This window comes from Epinephelus lanceolatus, chromosome 21, assembly GCF_041903045.1.
Source record: "Epinephelus lanceolatus isolate andai-2023 chromosome 21, ASM4190304v1, whole genome shotgun sequence".
NCBI lineage: Eukaryota > Metazoa > Chordata > Actinopteri > Perciformes > Serranidae > Epinephelus > Epinephelus lanceolatus.
The window spans coordinates 8596004-8614178 of NC_135754.1; the positions used below are offsets into that span (position 1 = coordinate 8596004).

General features: G+C 40.4%; 2 protein-coding genes across 3 annotated transcripts; both read right to left on the minus strand.

The window, feature by feature from the left end:
• Positions 1-1578: 1578 nt before the first annotated feature.
• adprm (ADP-ribose/CDP-alcohol diphosphatase, manganese-dependent) lies at positions 1579-5565 on the minus strand. The gene is made up of 3 exons (XM_033610686.2): positions 3640-5565; positions 2659-2781; positions 1579-2234 (listed from the first exon to the last, which is right to left on the minus strand). The coding sequence occupies exons 1-3, from the start codon at positions 4355-4357 to the stop codon at positions 1912-1914; spliced, it is 1164 nt and encodes a 387-aa protein (XP_033466577.2). The 5' UTR covers positions 4358-5565; the 3' UTR covers positions 1579-1911.
• Positions 5566-7182: 1617 nt separating this feature from the next.
• On the minus strand, positions 7183-17521 carry rsph1 (radial spoke head component 1). 2 transcript variants are annotated; one of them, XM_078163466.1, is made up of 9 exons: positions 17357-17521; positions 16679-16792; positions 13817-13922; positions 13555-13645; positions 12923-13058; positions 9980-10051; positions 9738-9845; positions 9075-9183; positions 7183-7331 (listed from the first exon to the last, which is right to left on the minus strand). In XM_078163466.1, the coding sequence occupies exons 1-9, from the start codon at positions 17405-17407 to the stop codon at positions 7285-7287; spliced, it is 834 nt and encodes a 277-aa protein (XP_078019592.1). In that variant the 5' UTR covers positions 17408-17521; the 3' UTR covers positions 7183-7284. The 2 variants fall into 2 exon arrangements, with proteins under 2 accessions (XP_078019592.1, XP_078019593.1); XM_078163467.1 differs by lacking the exon at positions 9738-9845.
• Between the last annotated feature and the right edge of the window lie 654 nt (positions 17522-18175).

The window sequence follows — 18175 nt, forward strand, 5'->3', positions numbered from 1 at the left end:
AGGTGTGTCGGAAATACCGATATCATGACTTTATAACGTAATTGTTGACACATTTCTAGTTTTCATGCAAATAAGCACACTCTGCATATTATACCTCCCTCTTTATCTCATCACACCCCACGTCCTATATTGTATACACCGTATCAACTCAATTTTCCACTTTTATCTTATCTAATTAAACAAACTGGTAAACACAAAAGTAGGTATGCTCCTTTAACCTGCACTGCTACTGTGATGCTGTAGCACTTTGTCCCTCCTGATTCTGATTCACAGTCTTTGTGTTGTTTGAGTCACACAACTGAGTGATTAGCAGTGTTTTATTTTTCACTTACATTTCACAGTTGCATTCTTGTCACTGTTACATGTGTCATATAGCATTTAGCATTAGCATCATTCTTGACCTTTGAAATGGTAGTTCGACAAAATAACCCTAATTCCAGGTCCACTTTCCAGTGGTGGGATCAAGTCATTGTTTTGCAAGTCACAAGTAAATCTCAAGTCTTTGCCCTGAAGTCCCGAGTCAAGTCCACAGTCAAAATTAACAAAGCCAGACTCAAGTCCCAAATCCTAAGTCCTTAACAAGTCATAATGCACTCTTATCCAAGTGTAATGCCATTTTAACATCAGAGTAATATTTACAAGTGCAACCAAACTTAAATCATAAACAATAGTGTAGATGTTGCATTTTCATAGCAACCTCAAGTGAAATTCAAGTAAAAAAAACTTAAGTAATAGAAAGTAGGAGTGTGAGAAAACATTGATATACTTGAGTATCATGCTATTTTGTTTTGTGTTGCTGCATTGATTCTCAAAAACACTATCAATTTTTAATTGATATGCAAACATTTGTAGTAGTGGTTTATTTTGTGTTGTGTTCAAACCCCCAACGCCAGATAGTGTTGTAATCCATCTTCAGCCATTTTACTCTTCCACTACAAAGTAACAACATATCACTAGCATAACCCAGCTGGCTGCTGACATTAAATTTGGTTGTAATGAAAATTAGGTTGACATTTTAAATACCTAATGATGTTAGGATACACTGGGTTTTGTTCTCCATACCTTACAACTAAACATCATTATTCTACATCAAGAGGACCTCGGCATGAAACACGGAAGATGTCAGATTTCAATTACTGAACAGTACAACAAAATATCAACGTCATCTGTTTGTTTGTCTGCTCAAATTCTACATCAAATTGATGCTGGCATTAGACCTGACATTGAATTTTAGTCATCCAACATCACAACCTAAATTCAACCAAATATCAATGTCTAACAACGCTGGTGGCCAGCTGGGACAGAACACAAGCCTATGAAACAGGCAGTCATAAAGGGGGCACTGCTAGCTCCTAAAATTTGTTTTTTTAAATTGCAATATGCCTTTGCTTACAGCAATATATTCAAAATTGAAATATAACCCCTATATAGTGATATGTATTGTATTATCAGCTTATTGCCAATACAAAGCCCTAACAGAATGCTTGTAGCCACCACCACTTTCCTTTAAACTTGAATGCAGCATAAGATACCAGAGATGTGGATGGGATATTCGGCCAGACACAGATGTGCAACTACTGCTGGTGTAAAGATTTTATTACCAGTTGCATTGTTTTACATTGCTGATCTTCTCACCTAAAAACTGGGTAATATATCAGTTATAGTTAGCAGTACACTGCACAATACAGTACTCAGCAAATAATATGTTAAAATCACTTCATCATCACCTCATCTGAGAAAAACACAGGAAAGCCTGTGTCATGGGAGATTTTCTTTCTTGTAAAGTGACCTGTGTAAAATTCCCTGACTTCTCCAAAGAATGTGACAAACATCCTCTAAATGTCCCGGTCCAGAATATACCTCTCTAAATAAAAAAATATTGCCTTGACAGCATCTGAATTACAGCATGTGTCATATTGCCCTATGACCTGGGTCACTTTGGCATAGAAACAGAAGCACTCGATCTCGAATCCTCCCGTTGCCTTTCAGCACCATCCTGTCCTCGTACACAGACACCGTGCCGAAGGCGTTACTGTTGGGTGGAGTCTCGATCACCCCTTCTAATGTCAGGTGGTGCACTCCCATGGTTTTATCTAGGTAGTATCCACCGTTGTGGTCATGTCCAGCCATGAAACACACCACACTGCTGTGGGATTGTATGATGGCCAAGAGCTCATCGAAGTTCCAAGCGAGGCAGACAGGATCTGTGGAGTAGGGGTGGACAGGCAGGTGACCTGGGCAAGAAGACAAACAATAAGGTTTTTTATAACTGATGCAGCAGGACAGCAGATGATGTAAACACTATATTTCACAGCCTGTAACCAAGCTCCCCCCTGTACACCTTGTATTGTGTTTTGGATGATATGATTCAATCAGGTAGTGCTTGACCACATGTAAGTACAGGTATAACTGTTCTAAATCAGCAATGCAGCAGCAATTTGCCAGTTAGCAAGCTGAGCTGCTAGCTGGAAAGCAGCAAGACTGCTTATCCACATACACAGTAAGTTTGACACCCAGTCTTCATCTGGAAAAGTTGCTATTATGGTTGTGCGATGTTGATTTCCATTGTTCAAAATTAAATAAATGAGAAATAAGATGTCAGGAATCAAAATTAATCTGAGTAACTGACACTTTGTAAAAGCAATAGGTTTCACTTACTGACAATTGTGACTCTTTCCTGTTTATTGTCGGCCGCAGACAGAACAGAATCTAGCCAGTCCAGCTGGTCCTTACTGAAACCACCGTTGAACATTGTAAACCTCTGCAACAGGCTCTCAGCCACTGAAACAAAAGAAGAGACAATTAAAACTACTTGATGGGACTAACAGTGAAAGACTGTAGGCTGAAGTTGGCTTTTCATTCAAGAGTTAAGTAATGAAAATTCTATGTCTTTTAGAGTAAAGGTTTCAAAAAATCTTAAAGCAGTTAAAACCACATAGACTGTTTTTTCTCCAACACAAATACCGTCTTATACCATACACACCAGTGAAACATCAGGAAGGTATGAAGGTATGAGAAAATAGATACTGCCAAACCCTATCAGGATACACCCTGTACAGGTCACCAGACCATCACTGGACTGACACGGTGACAGACAACCATTCACACAAATGGACATGTCATCAATTAACCTCACCTGCACCTTTGGACTGTGAGAGGGAGCCAGTGTTGTGATGAAGACTGTTTCCTCCTACCTAAGCCTGAATCAGTCCCTTTCCCATAACCCAAACCAACACCCAGACACAGAAGTACGGCTGGTGGGCTTGAACCCGGATCCCTTCTTGCTGTGAGGTGTCATTGTTACCCACTGCACTATTTTTGCACAGCCCCTGGTCAATACTTTGCACATTCATACACAGAACTGTACAGATCTTTAAAAACGGATATTTTTTTACATACATCTTTTTCCTTTTTTTCTTTTTTATTGTAAATGTCTTGACTTTTGCACTGAATCACCAACACAAATTCCTTTGCAAACCTACTTGGCAATACAAATGTTTCTGGATTCTGATTAAAAATACACCACAAATATGATATTTAAATACATTTTTGATAAATTGTATTGTATTGAATTTAATATTATCATAATAAATATTTACCTATTCACAAAATAAAAGTGTGACTAGTTTGCCAGCATACCTGGGGGACAGTTGAGATCCTCGTTGTTGTTGTACTGTCTTATCAAAGTCAGAGCCTCGCTGTACTGTCCGCTGGACTTGTCTCTGCCCAGCAGGCTCACATCGTAGGCATCCAGGACCACAAATGTAAAGCCGGGGAACGGGCTGAAGCTGTAGGCATAGATGTCACTGCCGGGCCGGGCTCCACTCAGGCTCCCGTCAGTGAGCGGTGTGCTGTTGAGCTTTGAACGCAGCAGCGCGCTCCTGCTGAAGTTATAAAACTCGTGGTTCCCCCACACATGGTGGACCTCCACGGGGCTGGAGCTGAACTCTCTCAGCACGGTGTCCAGCGCTCGGTCTGAGGCGCCGGGGCCCTTGTTGAAGCCGTCGATAATGTCTCCCAGCTGGAGGATAAACTCGGGTTTGACAGCCGACTCTGACCAACTATCCTGGGCTTGCCTCAGCAGCTGGAGGCTGCTCCGGTAGTACCGCCTCCTCGTCCGGGAATAATTGTATCCGTCGTCGAGGTCTGCGTACTGAATGTCAGCTATCACACCGAATGTAAACAGCGGCGTTTGTTGGGGACAGTCGTCCATCCTGGATGCTGTCTTCGAAATAAATAGTGTCCGAGTCCGAGGGAGTATAGAGTTAAGTATCCACCTTATTTTCAAACACGGAAGTAAAGAGTGATCAACTTCCGTTTTTTTGTGCGTGACTTCCGGCCAGCCGCTTTCCCTCATGCTTTCCCTTACCGGAGCTAACGGTGCAAGCTAATTTTTTTCAATTTTCAGTTGTTTATGTTAGTCAATCAGTTAGTTAGTTAGTCTGTGTATTTTGTATAGATAACTGTGCCCACGTTTCCGTTATAACGGAAATTTATTCCCTCTAAACGCGAATAAATCGCACGTCAATCATAAACTATGAACCAAAAAAGCACAATCTATCCCGAGTGAGACAAACTGCTTGATCCCCGTCTCCAGTGCACCAGCAGAGAACCTGCAGAACCGAATCAGCGAAAAAACACACCGGGCTACACAGCCTCTCTACCTGAGCAGCTGAAGCTGCGGCTCGCACCCTCGACACACAGACACACAGACGGTGTTTCTGCATGCCAGCCAAACGTGTGCACAACTGTGAGAAATAAAGATGGGAGGTGTACGCTGCTTTTCTCTCTTTTTTTTCCTTTCTTTCTTTCTTTCTGTCAGCGACATACACTCCTAACACAGGACGGGTTGTTTTAATTGATTGAGTTGATCATTAAGCCATAGTGATGCGTGGATCGGCTCTGATAGCACCTGACTCAGCATGTACGCATCAACCATCCAGCCGTTACAACATGATTGAGCTAGCAAAGCAGTTTTGTGTTGCTATGTGTTGTATTTATTCAGTTTTGGGAAATCACGATGTCTAGAAAGCATCAGTGGCTGCAGCTGACAGGGACAGCTAACACTAGCAGCAAAGCTAACATCAGGATCGTCATCCGTTAAAAGCCTCCCGTTGTCGGATACGACATGAAACTACTCCAGTTAGCTCAATCATGTTGTAACTAAGACATCCGCTGGAAAAATATTTTTTCACGGGCCACTTTGTGAGTTTAGTGAGTTATTACAGACACAGCTAATGGCTAACAGCTAACGGTTAGCCCAGCTAATCTACGATAACCATGTTATTAATTACACACAGAGAAAATACTAATGTTTGTTCAGTCATTGTGTTTATAGACTTTACAAACATCAGATTAGTCTAAACGGTGATATAGTGACGTGAAAAATGTGATATATACATACATATAGCTAAACTCAGCAAGGTAAACAACAAGGCGATTCCCATTTACACAGTGCTAAGAGTGCTGGACCGGAAGTGTCGCACAAAAAAACGGAAGCTGGCTGCGTTGTTTTGCCTCCGTGTTTCCGTGAAAAATAAGGTGGATACAGGTGACGCTGACCGGGTACCGGTAACCTCCGAACTGCCTCACATGACGAAATCCATACAGGCCGGAACTTCCGCTGACGTCCTACACGATGACAGTACATCAAAGAGTATGGATGCCAAGAGGCGAAACCCAATAGAACGCCCCATAGCAACAGACTCGCCCATGGTTTCGTCCTACCGCCGCCATTTTGGACTGTCAGCAGACTGCAGCAGACCCGCTTGTATACAAAAATACACAGACAAACTGAAGTATATCGCTATTAATTATGCTTACAATGCTACTCACCTCGTGATAGCTTGGTCACAGCCGTTTTTGTAAAGCAAAATATAGACTTTTAAAAAAAAAAACGAAGAAAAACGGCCTAGATGACATCTCTACATATTACATCCACTTATGAGAAGATTAACTGCTTTCTCTTCTAACATTTTATATTAAACAAAAGCATTATAACAAATAAAAGCTCATCCATGTGAATAAAAATAATGTGATTACTATAACTCCAGTTTCAGTGCATTGACAAGTGCAGTTTTGCAAGTGTTATCTTCCCTCCAAAACTGGCATATTAAATTGAACACTTTAAAACGTACACCTCAGGAGTTCTTATCCTTTGGAGGGAATCGCCTTCTTGTTAACAAATACGTTAGGCAATAAATGAACTACATTATGGTTGCATGACCTCAGCGTCACCACCATAACAAGACTGTAAAGCCGTGTCCAGTGCAGCTCGGTATGATCTGCAGTCTCATTTAGCCACTTGTTAGCAACCACCGTTTTAAGGATGTATAGAAGCTCAAAAGTTAACAAGTGGGTTTTTTACTGATGTATTTTATGTCGTAGAGCAAAACATTAAAGTCTCTGAAGCTTGTGTAAATCACAGACCTTATTTCAGGTACCTAACCAAAAACCCATTTAAACAATCCATTAACTTCAAGACAAGGGAACTATGAGTGCTAAAATTCGAACTCATAGCCGGGTTTTAGGACTCATTCCTGGGGAACTCTATAGTTAAAATCTAAGTAGGGGATTCTTGGCACCTTGTCTTTAGGGTTGATTTTCACGAATTTTTCTTTGTTCTTTATAATGTCTGATAAGGATGACAAAAAAGCACTTTTCTGGATCCATGAGCTGGTTAGGTTGTTGCATTTCAATGGAAAATTTAAGAAAAAAATACAGACACAACCAACCCTATTCAGTGTGACAACCAACCCCACGATGGGGATGGATGTCACAAGTGCACAAAACATAATTGAGAGTCCCTATCTCTTGAACAGATTAAGTAAAAAAATTAAATCTGTCATGACTTTGTCACATAACAAAAAAATGTGTTATTAACCACCCAACCAAATTTAAATGATTAAGAAAAAATGCCAAGTATATAAAATTAGGTTTCAAAACCATAATCGAGTAAGGTCACTGCATTCCTACATGAATTTTTAAGCTTCATTTACACATTAAAAGGGAATTTACTACATATACATTGTAACTGTCTGAACCATGAAGAAGAGGAAGTGGTTCTGGAGTTCCACAAGGGGGCACTGCACTCTATGAAAGTACACACTATGATAATCACAGTAAGTAATGGAAAGTTTCCAGTTGCTACAACCACACATCTTCATGAGGAAACACTGAAAATACAAGCTTAACAAATTTATTTACACATTCATTAATATGTTTATGTTATTTTGCCTTTTAAACATAGGTTAAAAAATGAGGATTGTGGGCTGATCACACAGCTCAGTTCTCTGCTCCCTCCTCTGCTGAAGCGGTTTCCTTTTCCCCACCTGACAAAAGAAAACACACAAACACACCATCACTTAAGTTTATATTTTGATCCCAATCTCTTTCATCATCATTATATTATGTCTGGCCTCTGTGTCCCTCTGTGTTTGAAGCATTAGAGGCATACAAAAGCAACACTTCAAACTACAGTCACAAAAACAGTCATGAGGTTGAATTTATGCCTCAGAAACAACAACAGAGACTGAACTTCAGCAGATTGAAATATTTACTGCAGGTATTTCTGTTATTTTGTGCATCTCCTGTTCAGTACAGCGTAACAAGCCCAGGGGCCTCATTTATAAAAGAGTGCTTAGGATTCATACTAAAAGTTGACGTGCGCCCAAAAGCTGAAAATGGCGTGCGCCAAAAAATAATGTGATTTACAAAACCGTGTGCACGCACACTTGCACGCAATGTTCTCTTTATAAATCACAGACCTCCTGGAGTTGTGCGCACCCACATCCGCCTCATATTCCGCCCTCTACACGCCCTAGTTCAACCATAAATGGTCATGCAAATCACCTCATGAATGCGATCTGCATATAAATAAGCCAGCATGCGCGTGTTCTCTCGTTGTGTAAGTCACAGCGATGGATGAGAAACAAACCAAAAAACGGAATTTCTCCGAGACTGAGCTAGAGACCCTTTAATGGGAGGTGGAGGACTGAAGAAAGATTTTATTTGGTGGCCACAGCAGCAGGATCACTAATAAAAGAAAGCGACAACATATCAACGCTGCTGATGCTGTCAGCTGTGTCTGTGGGACTGCACGGACAGTGACAGAACAAAAAAAAAAGGTGGTCTGATCTAAAGGTAGACCAAATATTTCCACTCCTTTACCAACATGTAGTTAATGTGTTGCTTTTAAATTTGAGGATGTTTGACATTGATGTGCGACATAAAGAATCACATTTATTAAAGGTGGAGGGAAAAATGAGTATGTGCCAGTGCCATCTTGTGCAATTACGCACGAGGGTCACTGCAGTATTTATATGTTTATGGCAATTAGTCTGATCAGACATCCGGCCTGAATTACAGCATGAACCAGTGGTATCCCTGTCCCAAAATACAACGTGTGATTTGAAATACAATTCAAAGATGAAAGTGTAATAGGCGAACATGTTTCTTCATGCCGGTTTTGTCATGAACAGCACATGTCTAAGTAGGGCTGATGAAATGAGTGTAACGGTTGTGCTTAATGGCTGTATTTCGAGACATGATGAATGCACTGGAAATATTTAGCTTAATAAATAAATATATTCGCGCCGTCCTCTCCCCCTCCTGCACTCACAGAGTGGACAATGAGACGTTAGAGGCAGTGCGGATTAAATACATATTTAGAAAGAATTTAAATTCAGGATCTGAGTTGGATTTTACGTTTTTATGAAACAATTATCAATCACTCCAAACGCAAAATAAGGCTGCTGGATTTAATTTCAATGATAACATGGATCTAAGGTGGATATAGCGTGACATTAAATTTGTGTGAGACATCAATAAAAATCTGACTCTACTTCTTCACCTCGCCGTCTGCGTCGCCACTTCCCAGTGTCTTCCAAAATGTGCGCACGCATGACTCAGAGTTTGCTTACAGGTGTGCACATTCTCCCGCCAAGTTTATTTTTATAAATCACAACCTTTGCGTGGTAGGTGGCGTACGCCACTTTCAAGCCCCGTTTTGTGCGTAAGCAAGCTGTATAAATGAGGGCCCAGGTCTGTCAGTGTTTCCCCTTGATAAAGTTCACCTGAGGTGTCTTTGGCTGGAGTCCATGGTGTCAGGCCAGTGATACACTTGGGAATCCACCTAAGGACAGTGGTGGAGGCCAACTCGCCCCACTTGCCCTCAGCTCGGTCCTGCACAGAACAGAGGGAGCATGAGATAAAGCTTTATATTTTTTTGTGTACAGAGAAATGCTCTGAAATATATTACTGTGACACATTTTGGTTTGTTTTACAAGCATAATGCACATATATACTTCCATCTTGATGTTTTCACAAATGACAGTAGGCCTCACTGTGTTCAGTATTTGTTACATGGAAGCACTCTGACTGTGTGCAGCAAGGCAAACATGAAAGCGTGCAAACTCCAGACTCACTGATGATACACTGCAACTTACATCACAAACTTCATATAGTTAACAAGCATCCTGAAGTTTTATAAAGTCACTCAACACAACTAGTCACATCATGCATATAAAGTCAAACATGCTCTTTTAACAGGCAAGTGTACACAGTAAGACAAGAATAATAATACTTCTGGCAGTATACTCAACAACAGCAATCCATTCTTGTGCATAAAAAGTCATTCTCATATTTGAAAATACCCCAGAAATCATCATGCAAGACACTGCTGTGTCTGAGTGATCTATGCTACTGACAAATGTTGTGTATAGAGGTTGTGGCAGCACCTCCTCTGCTCCCTCTGAGGTTCCTATGGTGAAATAACCTTCTCTGGAGCCCGGGTAGGGCAGCTTCTGTGTTTTGATATTTTGACCGTTCTCCTCATTGGTAGCTGGCTGGAGTTTCAGTGAAGAGAGGTGTCATGGTTATGTTGTGTCACAGTGTTTGTCATATCAGTGTGTACTGACAAGTTCCAGTTCTCCAGATTATAGTGAGGAAATGAAGTTGGATTGTGTTGATGTTGAGTTACCTGCTCTGCTTGGTGGTATTCACCATGCTGCTCACAGCCAGTGTCGAACACATACTTCCCCTGGCCATACGGCTGCAAAATGAGAATGGGATGGCAGAGACAACTTGAACACAGAATCCACTTTGATAATGACAAATAAAAATTCTTGGTATTGTACGTTTCTCCATTCAATGGACACGTTACATTTGTATCATATAAACATTTCTTAAGTAAAGTACTTCAGATGGCATGTATATGAGCTGAGTTCATCATACTGTCAAGGAGGGGATGTTAGATGATGTGACATGTAGGTGAGACAGCTGCATACCACTGAGACCAACAAACACAAGTATTTTTTAACAAAAGTCTGAGACATTTCCAGGTGTGCTTCTAGCATCCAAAACAGCCTTTGTTTGTCTCAAACAGTGGTCTGCTGGATTATTTTTAAATTTGGGTTCTGTCTTGTCTGCTCTCATCTGTCATGTCTCCCTCCACATAATCAAAAAAAGAAGAAGAGTTTGGGACACTTCCAGCTGTATTTATAGAAACAAGAGTGGGTAATTTAAGCCAAATCATGATGTTTTCCTAACCAAGGGATTTTTGGGCCTACACTTAATCACACATTAACCACAGCACTGTCACGACATTCAAGTGAAAACTGAAAGAAGTGTCAAGTTTCAACATATCTGCTACACCTGAAATGTACAATTGTAACAAATCTGTGGTTTGAAGAAATGTGCAATGCCAACATTTATTCTGGCAACTGGGTTGTTCCATCTGTTATTATAACTTTGTGCTTATTGACGTAATTGCTGAGATCTGGAAAAAACAAGACAACTTTGCAAAGAATGAGTCAAACAGGGCAGGTAACAGAAATTTAAGTAGATAAGCTTCCTCTTAATTTGGAGGTCAAATTGAATGTAAATGCACCTGCTTGTTAATAATTCTTGTCATAAACTGTGATGGATGTTTAAAATGTAAAGTTTGGGTAATTATTTTATCGTTTGTCTAACCTGAGAGTTCACAACCTGTCTGATCTGACTGCTCATGTTTCTTACTCAATTGGATCTATTTTTAGCAATGTTCCCACATTCTGAAATCTTTGCTATTACAAAGTTATCATAACTGATTGAACTGATGGCCAGAGCTACAAAAGTGAAACCCAAGTTGTAATTAACTGTAGTTGTGTAGAAGAGTGTAGAAGAAGTGTAGAAGAACTAAATTTAGAGCGACTGCCAAAGTGATGTAAAATGATTTACAAACATATATTTACTTTAACTGAAAGCTGAGATGAAATAACTAGTACTATGTATTCTGAATTATGCTTAACCATTTGCACTATTGTTGGGATTCACAGGACCACATATGATTTGCCATTTGTTAAAATCTAAACAGGTCTCACCTCACACCTCAGTGAGACTCAAGTCCCAAAACTTGATTGGACAGGACCTTTAAAGTGACACGTGACTCTGATGTCACAGGCATCTGTAGAAGGTCTGCTCCCTTCAGACAACTCTCTCTTACTCGGGAACTGCGGAGCAGCCCACACCTTTTTCCTGCTGGGCCTGGAACAGCCCAGATGCTCAGACCCTTGCTCCTTGTCCTGAACCATCAAAGGTGGGGCAGTTGATCACAGACTCTCTAATCTGAACCAGAAAGTTAGAGGTGCAAGCACAAGGTTTGCAACTAGCTTTCCAGCAACAAGGAACTAAGTGAGTTAGCACCCAGCGTCTAACTCTGCAAGGACCCAGAGCGACTGGCTTCCTCGGATCAGAACCTTTGGAACAAGGACACAGCAAAGACTGCAGCTGGAACCACAGCCACTCCCAGCCTTCTTCTGCCAGCTAACAAAGCAGTACACCACCAAGTGACTCTTTCTCCCATCCACTCAAGGATCGGTAATGTAACAACTGGGCATAGCTTATCACAGCTTTACAGGCTAAGCAAGACTGTTTAACTTGTTGTATGTGATTTAATGCTGTCATTGAGTTATTGTTGTGGTTGTTTGCAGTTAGGTCATTGGTTAGTTGGCTTTGCCAAAGCTAAGTGTTTAGTTTGCTAATACTGTTCACAACAGATTCTTGCACACAACAACTTCTTTTCCTTTGTCTTTGTCTGACCGTGTGGTCAGAACAAAGACAAAGGAAAAGGAACACCTCCCCCGACCTGAAGCCAGCTTTGATTCGGACATTTTGTAGTTCTCTGTTGTCAGCCATTTTGTTTTGTAGGCCAAACGGCTCTTTGATCACCACACCCGACTTTTTCTTTCTCTTCTTTCTCTCTCTCTCTCACACACACACACACACACACACACACACCAGGCTTGTATATAGTTAGAATTTGTGTGTTTTGGTTTGCTTTGCTAGTTTGTGAATAAATATAATTCTTTGGAATCATACCTGCTGTCTGTTTAATGTTGCACAAGAGTGAATGAATAGTCAACCTCTGCTGCGTCAAGAACTCCGAGATCCTTCAGGCGTTACTGTTAATTTTGGTTGTTGTCATTAATTTAATTATTCATCAAAACTCCAAATTAATAGTTTAGCGTATTTTATGAGACTGATATCTTTAACTGGCTATCATTTTTCCCTTTACAGGAATGGTGCACCACGAGGTGATTTAATTTTAATTAATTACATTATTTAACATAATTATTAATTATTATTAATTATTTCCGATAGCCAATTGACCCCAACATAATTGGTGCCTCCATGTGATGACCTAATATGTTGATCACAACATATTTGGTGCCGCCGTGTGAGACCTAAAATTATGTTCCCAAAATATATACGTTGATCCCAACACTATTATCATCTGACAGAGACTGATCTGGCCTGGCATAAATTAACCAAACTATTTAGACTATTTGCTCCCCTGCAAACCCAAATCACACCACAGTGAAAGATGTTACATATTTCATCAATCACTGACCAAGCATTTTGTGAATTGGGAAGTAGAACTCACATTATTGTTGACAAAGTTACCCTTGTATCTGTGGTTAGAGTGGATGTACTCTCCAGCTGACTCCATCTTGCCATTCACCCATGAGCCCTTGTATTCTGAGCCAGTTTCCTTGTAGTGGTAAACGCCCTGGCCATGCCTGGATATCACACAACACCAAGGACGTTTTAAAATCCCCATTTTCTGTAACTAATGAGAATAAATTTGGTAATGTACAGGTAAAAAGACAACATTGTTTAAACTAGTCTAAATTTGGTTGAGCAGTGAAAGGTTTTGATACATCCAAGTTATAGATAACTACTGTATGTTAAAATACAGTCATTTAATGTTGTTGAAACAACACATACATAGATATCTAAAAAATGTCATCATCATATGTTGTTTGACCTGCAAATCAACAAATCCACACTGAAAAGCATATTTCTATTTTCTACAGCAGTGATGTCCCAAGATAAATCACATGTATTGTTGTGTATTTGTATCACTGAGTTTAGATAACAGAAATCAAGCAGTCTTTAAATCAAGGACACACAGGAAAAAGCGTGACTCAACCCTGTAGAAGGATGTTTGCTTTCAGAAATGAACTACAAACATCTCAGCGACATACACTTGTGATTTTAAAACTGTAGATATACCTTGTATGATGCAGCCACTCTCCATCATAGGTGTCACCATTAGGGTAAGTGTAGACACCATGACCCTGTCTCAGTTCCTCAACCCACGACCCTGACAGACACAGAGGGGTAGCATAGTTTGTTTCTATAAGTCTGCGTCGGGGCTTTAGTTACACCCATGTCAGTTGAAAAGTTTGAAACCTTTACAGCACTCATACTATTGAAACACACACTGATGAAATGCAGAAGCTGGCAACTATCTGAACTCATATGCTCTTTATACCTTCATATTTAGATCCATCTGGATAGTAGAAGGTGCCCTGTCCATGTTTCACGTTCTGGTAATAGTCTCCCACATATCTTGCCCCATTCTTGAAGCGATATGTCCCCTGTAAGACAAAACAGGCAAAGATCAATAGACATTAGTCAAAGAGAATATTCTTATCCAGGTAAGATAATAGAAAACACTGTGTTAATAATAGAAATATTGTTGTCATCACTGGCTGAATATGTATCCTCAGTAAACAAATGAAAAATAATGAGAGAACATTTCTTTAATTCACAGTGCTCATTGACCTCAATATACACATGCAAAGTCTGAACTATCATCTAGTTACCCTAGTTAGGAGGTTGGGAGCTATGGTGCCTAAAGCTCCAAATGTGCTAGGCCTAGAACTGTTGACCTGGTCTAAGTTAATATTTTAAAAGTTTTATAAAGTACAGTACAGGCCAAAAGTTTGGACACACCTTCTCATTCAATGCGTTTTCTTTATTTTCATGACTATTTACATTGTAGATTCTCACTGAAGGCATCAAAACTATGAATGAACACATGTGGAGTTATGTACTTAACAAAAAAAGGTGAAATAACTGAAAACATGTTTTATATTCTAGTTTCTTCAAAATAGCCACCCTTTGCTCTGATTACTGCTTTGCACACTCTTGGCATTCTCTCCATGAGCTTCAAGAGGTAGTCACCTGAAATGGTTTTCCAACAGTCTTGAAGGAGTTCCCAGAGGTGTTTAGCACTTGTTGGCCCCTTTGCCTTCACTCTGCGGTCCAGCTCACCCCAAACCATCTCGATTGGGTTCAGGTCCGGTGACTGTGGAGGCCAGGTCATCTGCCGCAGCACTCCATCACTCTCCTTCTTGGTCAAATAGCCCTTACACAGCCGGGAGGTGTGTTTGGGGTCATTGTCCTGTTGAAAAATAAATGATCGTCCAACTAAACGCAAAGCGGATGGGATGGCATGTCGCTGCAGGATGCTGTGGTAGCCATGCTGGTTCAGTGTGCCTTCAATTTTGAATAAATCCCCAACAGTGTCACCAGCAAAACACCCCCACACCATCACACCTCCTCCTCCATGCTTCACAGTGGGAACCAGGCATGTGGAATCCATCCGTTCACCTTTTCTGCGTCTCACAAAGACACGGCGGTTGGAACCAAAGATCTCAAATTTGGACTCATCAGACCAAAGCACAGATTTCCACTGGTCTAATGTCCATTCCTTGTGTTTCTTGGCCCAAACAAATCTCTTCTGCTTGTTGCCTCTCCTTAGCAGTGGTTTCCTAGCAGCTATTTGACCATGAAGGCCTGATTCGCGCAGTCTCCTCTTAACAGTTGTTCTAGAGATGGGTCTGCTGCTAGAACTCTGTGTGGCATTCATCTGGTCTCTGATCTGAGCTGCTGTTAACTTGCCATTTCTGAGGCTGGTGACTCGGATGAACTTATCCTCAGAAGCAGAGGTGACTCTTGGTCTTCCTTTCCTGGGTCGGTCCTCATGTGTGCCAGTTTGGTTGTAGCGCTTGATGGTTTTTGCGACTCCACTTGGGGACACATTTAAAGTTTTTGCAATTTTCCGGACTGACTGACCTTCATTTCTTAAAGTAATGATGGCCACTCGTTTTTCTTTAGTTAGCTGATTGGTTCTTGCCATAATATGAATTTTAACAGTTGTCCAATAGGGCTGTCGGCTGTGTATTAACCTGACTTCTGCACAACACAACTGATGGTCCCAACCCCATTGATAAAGCAAGAAATTCCACTAATTAACCCTGATAAGGCACACCTGTGAAGTGGAAACCATTTCAGGTGACTACCTCTTGAAGCTCATGGAGAGAATGCCAAGAGTGTGCAAAGCAGTAATCAGAGCAAAGGGTGGCTATTTTGAAGAAACTAGAATATAAAACATGTTTTCAGTTATTTCACCTTTTTTTGTTAAGTACATAACTCCACATGTGTTCATTCATAGTTCTGATGCCTTCAGTGAGAATCTACAATGTAAATAGTCATGAAAATAAAGAAAACACATTGAATGAGAAGGTGTGTCCAAACTTTTGGCCTGTACTGTATACTTTTTATTCACCATAAATGGACTAATTGTATTAAAGTGTGAAGCAAGTAAGTAGTTTGTTTGTTATGTTTGATATGCGTATTTCTCGAGTGGTTGCTTTGGCCACTCGGCGCCATTAGGTCCTGCGGTGTTAACAATAACAGGTGAACTGAATTAGGACTCAGCACATCAACTGAGGTCAAGCCAGCCCTCACTTTGAAACATTTGGTCAAACCAGCCCTCACGTTGTTTTGCAGTGCGCGCATATACTACACATTACAGCAAGAGCAAGAAAGGACTGATTTCAAAGTAAAAGCAAGCTTCCAAAACGACCTCAGGGTGTCACCCAGAAAACATCAGGTCAATCTGATGTAGCATTTCAGAATAAAAGCCCTCTGAGCTGTCACATTTTACTGTACTCCTTGTATAATAAGAATAATATATATTTTTTTTTAAAACTACCTGTTATTACTCAACCATTCCACTTCAGACTGATAGTACGACCTCATGGTGTCACCCAGAAAACATCAGGTCAATCTGATGTAGCATTTCAGAATAAAAGCCCTCTGAACTGTCATATTTTACTGTACTCCTTGTACATTAAGAATAACATTAAAAAAAATACCTGTTATTACTCAACCGTTCCACTTCAGACTGATAGCACACAACCTCCGAGTGCCACCCAGAAAATATCAGGTCAATCTGATGTAGCATTTCAGAATAAAAGCTCTCTGAACTTTCATATTTCACCGTGCATCATGTACATAGGATTAGTGAGGGCTGACTTGACCTCAGTGCACGGTCATAAGTTACCTGTCCGTGTCTTCTGCCGTTCTCGTACTGTCCTTGATAAATGTCTCCGTTGGGCAGAACAGCTTTACCGACTCCGTGTCTCTCTCCTGCTTCATTTCTGTCTCCTTCATATTCCTGCGCCAAACAAACCAGAGTTTGTATCCAAAGACAGAAGAAATAACGCCACCTGTCTTCCTACCAACACACACCAACTGCTATCAGCTAACGGGGTAAGTTTATGCTAGTGTAGGCAGGTTTCTTCCTTCTGTCTTATCTATAAACTTAGTAGTTACTGAATTATGTATCAAAGTGCTGTGGGTCAAGTGAGGACACGGTAACGCCTCTTCCTCCCCTTCCGTCTCCCAAAGAATGTACGACAACTGCAAATCGTCAAGAGTGGTATCTCCCATTTGATATATCACTCCGCCAAACTTCATAACTCTACAGTCTATGCTTATTACCTGCACGTAATGTGCGCGATATTAAATAGTTCCCAAATGTAATGTGAGGAGCAAAATAGAATATGTGTGAATGTAGTGAACATTAAATTATGTAGCTGCAAAATAATGAACAGAGAATTACAAGACAATCTACTTGATACGTCCTCACGAAAATAAATGTATCCAGTAACGTTAGCTTCAGCCAGCTAACGTCATTACAACAAACCGAACTGAGTATCTAACATGTTCATCCTCTCACCCCGTGTTTACTGCGTTCATCATCAAACTCATCAGATCCTACATCCGACATTATTCTATGTCACTCTCAAAGTGTGGACGATGTAAAGTTTTAGTAAAAACTGTTAAGATGCTCAGACAGCTCTGTGCGCGCTTGCTAGTTTACGGTTGCCGTGACAGCAGTCAATTCACGTGACCAAGAGTTGTGGTTAGGGACTGTGCGTTACTTATGAGAGGGGTGGTGGTGGTGCACAAAAGGGGGAGGAATGTCAAACTATTTTTTAAGCACTGAGGAGGAACTTGTGTTTATTATTTTGGCTCACAGGAAGGGCATATGACTTTAAATTGTTGTGTTCTGTATTTACTTTGCTGCTATTTGTTCCCATCATGGCACCCTGACACCACTGGGCTTTTAAATGGCTCCTTTCGGAAATGTTTAAATTAAAAAAACTTAAGAAACTCCCAGATGGCTCAATTGACAAGTCAAAAGTAATATGTACCTTGTGTCATACTTAACAAACATAAAACAAGACATATACATGTATAAAAAAAATCTCATTAAGAATGTGGTCAAGTAAAAGTCAAGTGAACAACTAAACATCCAAACACCTTAAATTGCATTAGACACATAATTCATAACAAGTCACATATGAAGACTTTATTTTTATAAGACACATATAAATCAATATCAGTTACAAAAACTAAACATTATAACATATCAAACATCTTTCCATCTTTGTTGGTAAGTTTGGTTTACTTTTGGGTTATTGTTAATGTGTTGTTGTTTTTTTTAAACCTGCCTTACTGGGTGCTTCAGTTATCATCTTTCGTAACTTGTTCC

Coding starts and splice junctions, on each gene's coding strand:
- adprm (XM_033610686.2), bottom strand. CDS start 4,357: ATGAGGGAAAGCGGCTGGCCGGAAGTCACGCACAAAAAAACGGAAGTT. Junction 2,782..3,639: donor GGATCTCAACTGTCCCCCAG/GTATGCTGGCAA, acceptor CTTTTGTTTCAG/TGGCTGAGAGCCTGTTGCAG. Junction 2,235..2,658: donor GGAAAGAGTCACAATTGTCA/GTAAGTGAAACC, acceptor CTTCTTGCCCAG/GTCACCTGCCTGTCCACCCC.
- rsph1 (XM_078163466.1), bottom strand. CDS start 17,407: ATGTCGGATGTAGGATCTGATGAGTTTGATGATGAACGCAGTAAACAC. Junction 10,052..12,922: donor GTAACTTTGTCAACAATAAT/GTGAGTTCTACT, acceptor CTCATTTTGCAG/CCGTATGGCCAGGGGAAGTA. Junction 9,184..9,737: donor CCTCAGAGGGAGCAGAGGAG/GTGCTGCCACAA, acceptor TGTTCTGTGCAG/GACCGAGCTGAGGGCAAGTG.